At 38.1% G+C, this 15,770-nt stretch overlaps 1 protein-coding gene across 1 annotated transcript in view; it reads right to left on the bottom strand.

Moving 5' to 3' along the window:
- Positions 1-15,542, bottom strand: part of TNFRSF11A (TNF receptor superfamily member 11a) — a gene marked incomplete at its 5' end in the record, with an annotated part of 69,944 nt that extends 54,402 nt beyond the window's left edge. Inside the window, 4 exons of the mRNA XM_044682238.1 lie at positions 4,553-4,696; positions 13,021-13,146; positions 14,613-14,696; positions 15,509-15,542. Coding sequence (XP_044538173.1) covers positions 4,553-4,696; positions 13,021-13,146; positions 14,613-14,696; positions 15,509-15,542 — 388 coding nt within the window. The remainder of the gene's footprint in view (positions 1-4,552; positions 4,697-13,020; positions 13,147-14,612; positions 14,697-15,508) is intronic.
- Positions 15,543-15,770: the final 228 nt, after the last annotated feature.

Below are 15,770 nucleotides of genomic sequence, written 5' to 3'. Positions count from 1 at the left end.
ACACTTTTTTGTATTACATTCTATTCTGAGTTCAATAAATAGTTTCATAATTTCCAGGGGGCACTAAGTAATATTTTTTTCTGGAAAGGGGGCAGTAGGCCAAAAAAGTTTGGGAACCACTGATTTAGACTTTTTTTTTAAACCCTTGTACTTTTCGGTGTATTGTCTCATAGGTGGAAGAGTGGGCAATGGGGGTCAAGTGACTTGCCCAGGGTCACACAGCTGGGAAGTGTCTGAGGCCGGGTTTGAACCTAGGACCTCCTGTCTCTAGGCCTGACTCTCACTCCACTGAGCTACCCAGCTGCCCCTGATTTAGACTTTTAAAAGTGTTAATGATGCTTTCCTAGGAGATGCTCATTAAACATCTACCAGCATACCCTTCAAATGTACCCAGACAGAATAGGAAATTGGCGGTCTGGTTTCAATTGTGTCCAATTCTTCTAGAATCCCTTTGGAGTTTTCTGTCAAAGATACTGGAATGATTTGTCATTTCCTCCTCTATTTTTACAGATGAAGAAACCAAGGCAAACAGGGTTAAATGACTTACCCAGGATCACACTGCTAGTAAGTGTCTGAGGCCAGATTTTAATTTGAGTCTCCCTGATTCTAAGCCCAGGGTCCTATCTATCAAGCCTTCTAGCTGTCCATGAATAGGAAATAGGAGAGGAAAAAGAAGGTTGAATGGCAGTTGAGAAAAAGCAGGCTGCTCCCCTAACAGGAAAAAATAAAAAATAAAACACCTCATCTCTTTCATACTAATAGATTCCCAATGATGCTATGTGGCTACAAGTCATTGAGTATCAAAATATTAGAAAAAATTACAACTGTAGATGGCCCAGGGGCAAAGGAGAAATGCAAAGTGGTTATAAATGTGCCAAGAAAGAACTAGCATGAAAGATACCTGCAGGGAAGAAAAATGGCAGAAATACCAATGGTCCATAAGCTTTGAGACTAGAGATCCCACTGCCAGGCACACAGCTTAATAAGCCAAAGACAAAAAACGTTCCCATATGCTCTGCAATACATATAGCAGCACATTTTGTGGGAGTGAAGATTTGGAAATAAAGCAAAGGAGGGTTCCAATCAATTGGGGAATGGTTAAATAAATGGTGGCACATGAATGCAAAGAAAGATCACTTATTACTGTGCCATAAGAAATGATGGTAATATAGAATCTCACAGCGATGCTATGTAGAATTGAGAAGCATGGGAAGGTACCTTTGCTTCTACAATCATAAATTTAGAGCTGTGAGGGACCTCAAAGACCAAACTCCTTAGTACAGATGGGGAAACTGAGACCCACTGGCTCTTATCCAGGTTGCAAGCATATGAACTAACACAAAGTAAACAGAAAAACAATAAACACAACAACTCTAATGATTTAAATTGAAAGAAGAAAACAATTGAACAATGTGTAATTATTGTGACCAAGTGAAGCCCTAGGAAAGAGATAGGAAAATGTACCTCCCTTTATTCTTTGCAGAAGTGGGAGATTATGGATCAATTAATAAACTCTAGGTGGCATAATCCCTACCTACAAGGAATTTACAATCCAACAGAGGAGACAATATGTATATAACATAGGCATATACGACATAAAAATAGCTCAGGATAACTTTGGACGGAAGGCAGTAACACCCTGGGGGATTCAGGAAAGGTGTTATATAGAAGATGGTCCTTGAGGTAAGCCACTGAAAGAAAATTAGGAATTCTAAGGAGGAGAGAGAACATGCTAGGTATGAGAATACTGACAGGGATCTTGTGGGGTTCAAAGAGATAATGGATATAAAGCAATTTGTAAACCTTAAAGTGATAAGCAATGCCACCACCATCAACATCATCACCACCACCATCATCATCATCATCTTCATCATCATCACTAGCATCCAATCACCTGGCCTCCAGTCTGGGAATGATTTCATTGCCTGAGCCCTTCTACTGAACTCTGCTATGCTCAAGCAGTGTTTCTAGGATAATACAAGACTGTGCTAGTAAATGTTTAATAACAAGGCTGGGATGAGGGTAAATGGTGGAATATGTACATACTCTTTTTTAAGTTTTATCTGCATTATTAACATTTTCTTAAGTCTAGATAATAAAAAAAAACAATAAATCAAGTCCTAATTTGTAGCCCAATTTCTGGCATGCAAAGACCCTGAAGAAAATTTAACGATTAGCTCTTGAAAGTTGATAGAGCTGGAACCAGCACATCCATGGGGATTGGCAATGCAAAAGCATAAATATGGAAAATAAAGTGCCATGTATGAGGCAAAGTAAGAAGGCCAATTTGACTGGCTCACAGTATTTGTAGGGAAATAGTGAGTAATGAGTCTGGAAAGGGAGAATAAGGCCAGATTGTGAAGCCTAAATACTAGAGGAATTTAAATTTGACTCTAGAGATAATAGGGATTCATTGAAGTTTATTGGATAGGGAAGTAACATAGTTAGACTTGGAGTTTAGAAAAAACAAATATAGAACATCGGATACAATGTTAGATTCAGTTAATGTGTTGGTTAATTTTGCTAAAATCCTTTTTTCTTTTCTATTCTAAAGGATATTTGATGTATAAATAAGGATAGAGGTTCTACTCAAAAATAAAGATGATACAAAAAATAAAGATATCAACAAAAAGAATTTTAACAAAAAACATCTCAAAGATATGTATGGCTGGAATAGGTGATGGGCCTTTCATGTAGTAACAGTAAAAGCTAGCAGAACAGTATTGGCAGTACTGATACCTACAATGTAATAATAACAATTATTATTACCAGGCACCATTCTAAAGCTCTTTACAATTATTATCTTATTTGATCCTTACAACAACTGAATGAGCTAGGGGCTATTATTGTCCTCATTTTACAGATAAAGAAACTGAGGCTGAGAGCTTGAATGACTTGCCCAGGGTTATCTCTCTAACAAATGACTGAGGCAGGATTAGAATTCAGGTTTTCCTAATTCCAAGTCCAGAACTGTCTCTCCTCCCAAACCTAGATGTCTCTAAAAAAGCCTCAGAAGACCTAGAGTGCTTAGGGTCATCCTCCCGGGGAGGACATAGCAATTGCAAAGGACAAGCAGGTGTGAAAGACTTGTTCTCTGCACGTTGGAGAGAATACTGCCATGGTGAGATCACAGGTCACAAGTCCAGAAGACCTTACTGGGATATTTTCAGGTAACGTAGTTAAGTAATGAGGACCAGAGCTAGTATTAGAACCCATGTTCCTTTATACCCTTTAGTACCTAGCCAGTGCCTTCAACCTCAAAAGTACATAACTGAAGTTTGCTAAATTTAACTGAATTAATGTAGAACCAGATTTAGAGAAGTAAGGGGAAACATCCAGGGAGTTTTGAGAAAAGACCTTTTCCACAGCTTAACTAGCATGTCTGTTTGTGAGCCCCTTGTTACATTTTGCAGGCCAGATCTGTGCTTCATTCCTTCTATAGAGCTAGAGGTGCTGCGGGGAAGATTCCTACAGCTGTGGAGCAAAGGGGCATCATCATGGACTTTTGTTTATTCAATTCAACAAATCAGCAAGTATTTATTCAATATCGACCTGTGCTTGGTAAATGTGCTGCCGAAGCAAGCATGCAACTTGTAAGGATTAAAAATGATAAAGGCTGATATTATGAGGAAAAATAATATTTTAATTTCCATGGCCATGTTGGTAAAAATAAATACGACCACGCCTGACTATTTTTTAAAATGCCGCCCGTCCGCATCTCCTCCCATCTTCCTTCAGTAGCCAAAGAGATCGTCTCAAGGCCGACCTCCAAATTTAAGCTGTGCTGTACGTAGGGGACGTCACCACGCCCCAAAACAGAAACCCATTGGATCACGGAAAATGTAGTTTCAAAGTCCCCCACATGTCCACAGGAAGTTTGTAAAATATTTTTAAATGGGACCCCCTGAATTCCAAATACACAAACTTTGTGCTCGGGACCCAAAGTATAAAGACAAAAACCAGTGTCTGCCCTCAAGGAGTTTACAACCTAGTAGAGTAAGTCTGCTTTTATGCAGCCTGCAAACTATGAATAATGATTTTTTACATTTTCAAATACAATAAAACAATTTAAAGTGTAAAAATCATTCCTAGCTAGAAGCTGTACAAAAGCAGGTGGCAGCAAGATTTGGCCCATGAGCCATAGTTTGCCAGTCCTCGTTCTAAAGGAAAACAACATATGCACAGATGAGTAAATGCTAAATGCATACCCATTTGTATTTAGAGAGGAGAACACCAGGAAGTGGGAGGATCGAGAGGAGAGACTTGAACTGAGCCTTGATAAAAGCTTCCCAGACCATCTGCTTAACTGGATCTTGTCTCACTTAACTAGATTTGGAGAGTGGGAGATATTCTCTGAGGTCTGTCCATTGCTCAAATCTATTCCATCACTACCCTAGGGGACACACTGGGTGGTCTCCAACTCCCACTGGTCACCTCTAGGTATCATTACCACCATGACTCAAGGGTACCCCTGTTTCCTGTTACAGATCTCTAGGTTTCTTTAAGATGTAATAACAAGAATAGACAATTCCATAAAATAAAATGATCTTACAAGGATTTTCAGCTTCAAAGCCTGGGTCACATTTTCCATTACGTTGACAGCTCTCAGAGTCGCCATTCCAGTGGTACCCAGGGATACAGGCACATTGCCGTGGGAAGGTTTGATTGCCAGGGTGAACTACTGTCAGACCTTTTCCTGAGAGGGAGAAAAAGAATTAAAGACCAGATCTCACTCAAACCTTTGCAGAGGGGACAGGGGGATTCTTGCTACATCTTTACTGTTACTGCAAATCCCAAACTCAAAACCACTGAAACAAAGCAGGATGCCCTAACCCCTACTAGAAGATGGTATGCATGAAGAGTTCAAGATATTTGTATTTAAAATATTCAAATTCTCTTGATCTTGTCACACTTTTGATGTTTGAGTAGAGAAGCTTCCAGAAATGTTTTCCCCAACTTTCAAAGCTTAAGTTTTTTTAATTTTAGTATATGCACTGCCGAAGCAAGCACTTAGGTTTTTTTAAACAATACTACTGGGTGCAGCTGAGTAGCTCAGTGGATTGAGAGTCAGGCCTAGAGACGAGAGGTTCTAGGTTCAAATCTGGCCTCAGACACCTCCCAGCTGTGTGACCCTGGGCAAGTCACTTGACCCCCATTGCCTACCGTTACCACTCTTCCACCAAGGAGCCAATACTTATACAATATTGACTCCAAGATGGAAGGTAAGGGTTTAAAAAAATAAAGGAAGAAATAAACAATATTACTGCTACTACCACCACTACTATCACTATTACTACCACTACCACCATCTTTCCTACTCTTACTACTTAGTCTACTACCTCTTTTTATTTACTTTATTTATATGACTCTTATTTATATGACACTTTAAGATTTCCAAAGTGCTTTCCTTACACCTGAAAAATAAGAAAGGGTAAACATTTTAGTTCAATTTTACAGATGAAGAAACTAAGCCCAGAGATATTAAGTGACTAGCCCAGGGACACACAGATAGTAAGTAGCAGAACTGGAATTCAAACTTAGTTTTCTTCCGTCCATGAATATTGGAACACCAGTACCCTTCCCACTATACTACATCACAATATAATTCACTGCAACAAACATTTATTAAGTACTTACTATGAACAGAGTATATCATGTTAGGCAAATGAAGAGGTAATAAATTTATATAATGTGATCTTTGCACATCATGGAACTTACAGTCCAAAAGAAGGATATGACACATATATAATAACTAGAACAGAGAACAGAACATAGTAAGCACATAAAGAATGAATGAAAAGTGCTGTGTGAGTTCCAAGTGGGAAAAAGCCTTTACTAATAGGGAAAGTTTTATAGAAGTAGTGACATTTGAATTGTACTTTTGAGGGATGGATTCAACAGGTGAAGGGATCACAAGGGAAGGCATTTGAGTAATAGAGAATTCTGAGTTGGGGGTTATGGGAGGGTGCAGTGAGGAGTCTAGTTTGGCTTGGAAAAAGAGGAAAAAGAAGGGAACAAATGAAATAAGAGTAGAGAACAGGGTAGGGCAACAGACAATGCCAGGCAAAGTAGCTTGAACTTGACCTGGTAGGAAGAAAGAATTTTGAGCAAAAGAGTGACATAATATACATTAGGAAGATGATTGATCTGGTACAAAGCATAGATGCTGGCAGTGAGAACAGAGAGAAGGGAGCAAATGTAAGAGATATATTGGCAGTAAAACCTGAGAGTTAAGGGAGAAGAGAGGGCTCAAGATAACACCAAGGTTTTGAACAAAGGAGACTGGGTATGAATAGTAGTGCCCCTCACAGAAATAGTGAAGAAGGTTAGAGGAGCTAGAATTTAGGGCAAGGCAATATGCTTGGTTTGTGCCAAATCTATTTGAATTACTTTTGGGACATCCAAGTAGACAACTTATTGTGGCAATTTGGAGGGATGGACTCTAATTATGGGATACAAGTCAAATTTGGCTATCAGTTTTGATGTATAAAGGAGAAGAGGTGATAAAAGTTTCTCTCAGACTTCTCAGTGAAGTGGGAGGCTAAGTGGAGGCTGCTGGAAGAATTGGGGCTGAGAATGGCATTTGGGTATTTGAGAAGACAATCACTATGAGAAATAAAATAAGGAGTCAGTCAGGGTAGCTGAGAAGGATTGGCAAGATGTAGCAAAGGCCTTGCTAAGCACTTGTTCAAACTAGTTAAAGAATATGGTGTTACACTTACATTTTGATTAATGGGCAGATCCTGGCTGACCAGTTTTGCCTAAATTTTAGAATAAACCCCTAGAAGAGGGATTGTTTTATTTTTGCACTTGTATCATTATTCTCACTCTCTTGCATGTAGTAATCACTTAATATATGTATCTTGTATTGAAAATAACAAATATATTTAATATTCAAATAAGATGGAAAAAATACATCAGACCTTTGGTATCTTACAACTGCCTCAGGCACTAATCTACACTAGCTGTGTAGATATAAAATGTGGCAGCATTAGAGGAAAAGATTGGGGAGATCATCTGGATTAGACAGATGAGGAAATAGGCTCAAGTGATTTGTCCCAAAGATTAAATATTATGTTAAGGGACTCTCCCAAGGGTGGTAAGAAAGAGAGCTAAGACAGGATCCCAATCCTCTGACTCCTAAGTCATCCATGTGGAGTTAAAGCTTTACTGACACTATGACATATGCCTGAGTTACAGTTTTTGCATAAATTCTTGATATCTACTTTCCATTGGATTTGTTTCATCAAATCATAGTGTAAAATGCTTTTTAAAAATCTGTTAAATTTTCATTTTTGATTTTATGTTCTGAATAAATAGAAGTTCACAGTAGCAAGCTTCATGGGGGTGGGGCTTTGGTATTTATATAAAGGACATAAGACAATTCAGTGATTCAACTTAATAAATATTGATTAAGCACTTACCACGTACAAGGCCACAGGGAGAGAAAAGCCAAAAATGAAATAACTCCCACTTTGGCCAAGTTTAGCTTTGGAGACAAATGACCACAAACAAAATTGATCCTTGAGAGAAGGCTGAAGGCAGTGTGGGACAGTGGGAAAAACAACAGATTTGGAATCTGAGGACTTGACTTCAAATCTTTACCCCAATTCTATCTATTTGCTCATGAGCAAAGCACTTACTTTCTCCTGGACAGTTTGCTTGTCTGTAAGATGATCAGAGTCAGCTAAGTGATGCCACAGTGCCCAGAACTCTGGACCTGGAGTCAGAAAGACCTTAGCTCAAATCTGTCCTCAGACACTTACTAGCAGTGTGACCTTGGGTAAGTCATTTAGCCTCTATTTCTCTCATTTTTTTCATCTGTAAAATAGGGATATAGCACCTTTCTCACAGTTGTGGGACCAAATGAGCCCATAGTAGAAGCTACGTAAATGCTTAATTCCCTTCCCATCTCTTCTAAGGTCTACTCCATCTCTGCCTGGGAGCTTGTTAAAGGAAGGCTTCACCTGCCCAGAAGGACCTGCCTGCCTTACATTCCCCACTGACAGCCAAATAACTCTTGTGCCTCAAGTTCCTAAAGTGTTCCTTATAGCTGCAAAGAGAAGCCTGCCCCACAATATCACACTCTTAAAGTTACATTTGCTGTGGCTGGGGAAACCCTGTTTCTATTCATGGCCCTAGGTCAGACTAGATCTGTGGGGAAATTCCCATTTTTTCTCTGTTCCCACATTATAGAATCTAGTTCAGCCCTGCTGCTCCCTACTGACATGAAAACAAATTCATGACATATGTTGTGAGGGGCCTGACTTCTTCCCCAGATGGGACACTGATAAAACACTCACAGAGTTTTGGGGTGGAACATTTTTCAATCACACTCCTAGACAAGAAGAAAGCCAGCCTCTTCTGAAGTATACTGATATTCTAAAAAAGCCTAGTGTGGGCTTCAGCTTCAATAGCTTTAAACCATACTAAGACTTTGGGGACAACCTATATATATATTTTTTCAATGATAACTTTCTTCTCTCTAGCTGAAGTATTAAAGCTGGCTTTCCCAGTTTTCACCAGCTTTTTAGAATAAGGGAAAAAAGGAGAGTGAGATGGAGAGAGAAAAGAAAGGAAGAAATGAGAAAGGGAAGGAAGAAGGGAAGGAGAAAAGAAGAGGGGAAGGAAGAAAGAAAGTAAGGAAGGAAGGAAAAAAAGAAAAAAGAGGAAGAAAGGGGAAAAGGGAGGAAGCAGGGAAGGAAGCATAGGGGAAAGAAAGATACTCGGAGTCAGAGAAATGAAGTCTTGTTGTTTGTGGAACATCTAAGAGGCCAATATTATTGGATGCAAGAGTATGTGTTGGGGAGTAAGGTTGTAAAAAGACTGGAAAGTTGGAGGGGGCTAGGTTACAAAGACCTTTGAATACCTAACACAAATTTTTAATTTGTTCCTGAAAGCAATAGAAAGCTACTGGAGTTTATTGGCATATTGATTTTAAGATGTCTCCTGGAAGGGGCAGCTAGGTGGCTTAGTGGGTTGAGAGCCAGACCTAGAGACGAGAGGTGCTAGGTTCAAATCTGTCCTCAGACACTTCCTAGCTGGGTGACCTTTGGCAAATCATTTAACCTCCATTGCCCATGCCTTACCACTCTGCCTTGGAACTAATACACAATATTAATTCTAAGACAGAAAGTTAAGGGTTTTAAAAAAAAGACATCTATTGGACATGCAGTTTGAGATGAAAGGGAGTTGAAGAGGTAAGATTGAAGGTAAGCAGAGAGATTGCACAGGAAAGGTAGATTTGAGAATCATTAGCATAGAAATGGAAATTAAATTCATGGGAGCTGATGATCAAAAATGAAATAGTATAAAGGGAGAAGAGAAGAGGACCCAGGGCAAGACACTAAAGAACAGCTGTGGTTGAAGGGTGTAATCTGGAGGATCCAGCAGAGACAAAATAGGAATGCTTAGATAGATGAGAAGAAAACCAGGAGAGAATGATGTCCTGAAACCAAGAGAGAGGAAAATAACAAGAAGAGACAGATCAACAGTGTCAGAGGCTGCAGAAAACCCAAGGAGAATGAGGACTGAAAAAAAAAAGCCATTGGATTTGGTAACTAAGAAGTCATTAGTAACTTTGAAGAGGGAAATGTTAGTAGAGTGACAAGATCAGACCCAAACCATGAGGGGTTAAGAAGAGAGTTGGAGGAGAGAAAATGGAAGCACCTATTGTGGATGACCTTTTTGAGTTTATCTACAAAGAACTGAAGAGAAAAAGGATGCTAGCGAGTGTGGAAGGATCAAGAGAAGGTGGAGACATGGGCATGTTTGTAGGCTGTAAGAAATGAGATGAGAGAGAGGGGAAGAATGAAAATAAGTGAAAGAGAGGAAATGACAGAAGGGGCTCTCTTGGAGGAGACAGGACAGAATGGGATCACTTGAGCAGGCAGAGGGTTTAGCCTAGCACATCATTGTGTGAGAGTAGTGAAAGAAGATAGTGGCAAAAGGCTTCTGAGGGATAGGAGATGAGGAAGAGGAGAGAAGAGGGAGTTCACAGCAAATGGTCTCAATAATTTTTTATAAAACATGAGGCAAAATTCTCAGTTTAGTGGGTGGGGGATGGGGAAGCCATGGAAAGATTTGAGGAGGGATAAAAAGGTTTGGAAGAGCCTCTGGAGAGTGGGAAGGTGAATTGATAAAGGAAGTATAATAAAATTGCCTAGCAGCAGTGAGAACCCAGGTGAGATTATGTAACATAAATTTCTAGTGGACACAGCCACTTAACTTCTGCAGCTCCAATTCCCTCATCTGCATAATGAGGAAGGTGGATTACAAGACCTGTAAGATCCTCTCCAACTTAAAAAAATTCATGATCTTTGATTTGATCCAGCTTATAATTGAACAAGAATGATCTCTTCAACACACTGGATACATCTAGCCATTACCTGAAGACCTTCAGAGAAACCTATCTCTGATTTTAAGGAAGGGATTTTTTTCTTATATCAAATGCTTAAATTTGCTCACTTGACACTTTTACCCATTGCTTTTAGTTCTTTCCTGAAGGGCTAAGTGGAATAATTCATATTTTTCCATAGTAGGGTCATCAAATACTTAGAAAACTATTGTGTCTATCCTGTCTTCTCTTCTCCAGGTTAAATATCCTATTTTCTTCAAAGAATCCTCACAAGGTTAACCCAGCTTCACCTTGCTGGCCCCTTACTGGACACTCTCCAGCTAATCAATATCTTTTCTAGAATGTGGATCCAGAACCAAAGACTGATTCCAGTTATAGTCTTACCAAGAAAGAGGGCAGAGGTCTGAGGGCATTTTCATTTACCTATTTATTCCCAGATATTCTATTTCTATTAATATGGTCTAAAATTTGCCCAAATGTTTTTGTGTCATGTCACACTGTTGACTTCTTGGCTCTTGAAGATCTTGCAGCATGATATCAGTGTCACTCCTCAAATCAGGGCTACCTCATTATACTCTTCAATTCCTGTCTGTCAACACTGTCCCATTCAGTTTTCTCCCCAAATATAATCACAGTTTTATTTGATTCAGTTCATACCTATACTTCCAAGCTTCTCCTCTTCAGTGTCCCACCAATACTTTAAACTTGGCTTGCTGAAAAGTGAGTTTATGTTCCTTCCTAAATTCGCCTCTCAGGAGCAGTTAGGTGGAGCAGTGTATAAAGTGCTGGAGTCAGGAAAATCTGAGTTCAAATCTGACCTCAGACACTTATTAGCTATGTGACTCTGGCAAGTCTTTTAACCTTTGTTTCCCTCAGTTTCCTCATCTGTAAAATGGGGATCAAAATAGCATCTGCTTCTCATGGATACTGTAACTATCAAATGATATCAAATATTTTTAAAGATGCCACTCTGGAAAATAGTAAGTACTTAATAAATGTTTATCTTCTTCATTCCTTATCCTCCTGACTCTATTATCTTGATCTGTTATATTATCATACTCAATATATTGGTATTATCTTTGACTTTCATCAAACACTGTTAATTCCACACCTTCCCATCTGTGGAAATAGAAAAGTATTATACGTGCTACCATCCTAGTTTATGCCCTGATTTAGATCTGCCTGATTTTTAGCAATATCATAGTAATAAATCTTCCCATCTCTTATTTCCAATCAATCCTCCTAACATTGTCAAAATATTTTCCTTCGTTTATAGATCTGGTTATGTTATCTCTCTGCTCCAAATCTTTAGTGGCTCCATTTCCTACTAAATACAGTTCAAGCTCTTTTCCCTGATATTCAAGGCCCTCTACAATCTGGCAGCACCCTACTTTCTAGCCTGTTCTCATATTCTCTTCCCAAACTGGACTATTCTCTGCCCTCAATTATGCCCTCTTATTTGCCACTTTTTTGCCTTTGCTCACTCTGTACCCAATATTTTGAATGCCCTCCCTCCTACCAACCTTTACCTATCTTTTAAAGCCCAAGGCAAATGCTATATTCTCTGTGAACCTTTCCCTGAACCTCTCTGTCCAATTTCTCTGATCTTCTTGAAGAACTTTGCACAGATTTTTTTCAGCTTTTCTTTAATGCACATTTCATGTGTAATTGTGTATCTGTACTTATGTCATAATACCCTACTAGACTAGTAAATTCCATGGGAACAGGAACTGTGTATATATAAACTTTATATTTCCCTCAAGTTATGACATAGCCATGTGTATTTAGTAGGTGCTATTATTTTATTCATTCAGCAAGCAAACATTTGTTAAATGCCTAAATGCTTTGATAGGTGCTTAGGATACAAAGACAAAATGAAACATTCCCTGTCTCTTAGGAATTTGTTGAAATGAACTAGTGGTGAATTGTCTTGATATTTGTAAGCTTGAAAACTATAAAGCACTATATAAATGTTAGCTATGATTGTGATTTATTTAAATTAATTTTGGTGATGAACTGACTGAATCTTTATTTTCCAGAAGACAGCAGTGAGTCAGAGTCATTACTAGACAGTGAGGAATAAAAAAAAATTATTTGTCAGATGCTTTCACATGAGGTGGAGTTTCCATGTTCATATTTTCTCAGTCAAAACCTATAAGCTCTCTCTAATCCTTAAGAGAGGTGCTTTTTGTAACATTAAAAAAAAAGTCCTTCTATGCCTTTCCTATGCAAGGTTTTTAGCATAAATAAGTGGTGTACTTTGTCAAAGGCTTTTTCTGCATCTCTTGAGGTAATAATACGTTCTGGGATATTTGGATTTTTAATAGTCTCTAACCTTTTAAAAGAACCTGAGAGATAGGTGAAGACATAGCCCTGCTTTTAGAATCAATGTGTCAGTATAATCTAAGCACTTTCCAAGGCTAAATTTTCCCAACACAAGAAGCAAATACAATATAAGTTTTTGCTTATGTCTCCAAATGAGATCTCTGGTCAACCACAGTCACAATTCATTAATGCTTAAAAATAGCAACACATATATAACATTTGAAAGGTTATTCTGATAGATTCTAGGAATAAAGTATGTCCCCAAAAGATCATTCTGGGGGCAAAAGCTGAATGTCGAGTGGATTGCTCTACTTTGGAGGATGTGCAAATTGACTCACCACCATCACAAACTTTATGCAGCAAACACTTATCTTCTTCATTCCAGGTATGTAAGTATTCATCTGGGCCACAAGGTAAACATATGCTTTCAGAGTTGGCAGTGCATTTCGCTGACATATACTTTCCTTAAAAAGAAAAAAAAAAAGATCTAAAACCCAAGATTATCAACAAAGCGCCAAGGAAAGTTCTTCATGCCCGATAAAGACTACTGAGCTGGAGCAACAGAAGAGGAGAGCTAAGACATATGAGACAAGAGACTGTAACTACTGGCTATATCACCCTGACTGTGTAATGGGTGAAGCTGCATTCATGTGCCACTGAATAGGTGATTCTTATCTTAGCCCAGCTGCCTGGTTCTAATCTCAGTCATTCTCAAATTCTTTGAGGTTAAGGAGAAAGTCTTTTGCACTTGCACCTGGTGGTAATAACATCTCCTACACAGAAAATTTTGGTAAAGTTTTAGATATCCATCAAAGAGAGTATTATTAGTGAAATACCTAAAAGATAATGTTACAAAGTGGGACCACCGTTAACACTCAAATCTCAGGGACAAAATTATTTCTAATTCTGCTCCAGTGCATTTGAAGTGGACCATCACTTCAGGCTCCCATAGTAGCCATTTAAAAAATCTTATTGACAATACCAAGTTTTACTCATTTTTATTTAATCTTTTTTGGTGGGGAGGGAGGTCCAGATCTGTTATTTGTGTTATTTGCCAATGTGAAAACTCCTTCCTTCAATGCAGATCACACACTCTTGTTTAAAACATCTAGGCTTCCAGAGTTGTCTTAGACATGAAGATCATGAAAGAAATGCTGGCATGCGTCAGAAGGACTTGAACTCAAGTCTTAATGAGTTCTTTCCAGTATTTTTTTCAGCCCACTATAACAGGCTGTGTCTCATTTCATCTTTAGAAGATAAAATACACTTTACAATGGTTGATTACGGAACATTTGAACAATGCAAATGAGTGTTAGGGAGGAGAGGAACAGACAGAGATCTAGGAACTCCTACAGGGTATGAAAATTCATAGTCATTTTTCTAACAACATGACTTTGAAAAGCAGTAACCTGATACAGCTTCTGGCTCTCAGCAGCGATATGGAAAGAAGGCAGAGAGTGTACAGAGGCATTCCAGGTGGTTGACAATTCCAGTGTGAATATTTCCAAGGAGGAAAATATCAAGGTGATAGCAGTATTTAGCAGCAGTTCTATTCCCATCTGTTATTATTTTATAGTTTGAGCATTTGAACTGTGAAGTTCTTAGGAGAAAAAGAAGGAGCTTTATAAACCTGCTTGCCTCCTTGGGGGAATTTCTTTGCTAATAACTGGGTTCCAACAAAGATTAACTATAGGAATTTTTTAAATTGCTTTTGCTTTTCTCCAGGTGGCTGGGGAGCTATAAATTAAAAAAAATTTTTTTTGCTTTTCTGTGGTTTATTAAAGAGGGTAATTACAGATTTTGTAACTTCATAGTAGTATTTTTTACCCAAGACAATGGAGATTTTAGAATAGCACAGAAAGAATATAGTGATTCTTAGATAAAAAGCAGTTATTTGTGGGGAAAATGAAAGGACAAATGAATAATATACCTGGATCACATTTGGTGCAGCACCTTCCAAGGTGCTCGTAGTGCTTCTCACTGTTGCACCGAGAAGGGATTTGGAGAGTTAACTAAAAAGAGAATTGGGAATTAATATTAGATAAAAGATTATGCAGCAGCTAGTTTCAGATTGAAAACTAAAAATTTAACCTTTGGTTAAATATGAATGACTCAATAACTCATGAAATACATGAAATAACTCAAATTCTACTTCCTATTCTGAGTGACATAATTTTTAAAAACTTGTTTAAATAATATTTTTTTTACTTTTGAGTTCCAGATTTTCTTGACCCTCCTTCCATTAACTCCCTTCCTTTACTCCTCCATTTGAGACAATCTGATAACAATGCATAATCATGTAAAACATTTTTCCGCATTAGTCATTTTGTGGAAGAGATCTCAAATGAAAAAAAGAAAGAAAGAAAATGAAATATATTCTGTTTCAGTCTGTATTCAGATTCCATAAGTTCTTTCTTGGAGGGCAGATGGCATTTTTCATCATGAATCTCTGGGATTGTCTGAGATTATTGCATTTACTACGAATAACTAGATCATTCACAGTTGCTTGTTAAATATTGCTGTCATTGTGTGCAATGTTCTTCAGGCTCTGCTCACTTCATTTTGCATCAGTTTATATAAATCTTTCCAGATTTCTCTTAAATCACCTTGCATGATAGTATTCCATAACTATTACATAGTTATATATTATATATATTATATCATATATAATACATATATATTATATACCACAACTTGTTCAGCCATTCCAGTGATGGACAACATCTCAATTTCCAATTCTTTGCTTCACAAAAAAAAGCTGTAATAAATATTTTTGCACAAGTGTGTTCTTATCCATTTCTTTGGTCTCTTTGGGATACAGACCTAGTAATGGATCAAAGATTATGCACAGTGATGGAGAGTGACATCACTTTAAATAATGTAGTAATTTCCAAGACTGACTATCATCTCCTTAAGAATTTATTAAGTTTAACTGCTGTGGCCCTCTAAATCAGTTTAAACTTTTAAAAGCAATACACAAGACAACAATGTGAAAGGTCCTAGAGATGCCTAGCTCTCCCATTAACAACCTCAGCAAAATTCTAAGAGATAAAATGGAACAAGAATCAGAAAGACCACAGCCAAACAG

The sequence above is a fragment of the Gracilinanus agilis genome, chromosome 1, assembly GCF_016433145.1.
Source record: "Gracilinanus agilis isolate LMUSP501 chromosome 1, AgileGrace, whole genome shotgun sequence".
Lineage (NCBI taxonomy): Eukaryota > Metazoa > Chordata > Mammalia > Didelphimorphia > Didelphidae > Gracilinanus > Gracilinanus agilis.
Note: the sequence above shows the minus strand (reverse complement) of the source record. Positions and strands in the feature narration are given on the sequence as shown.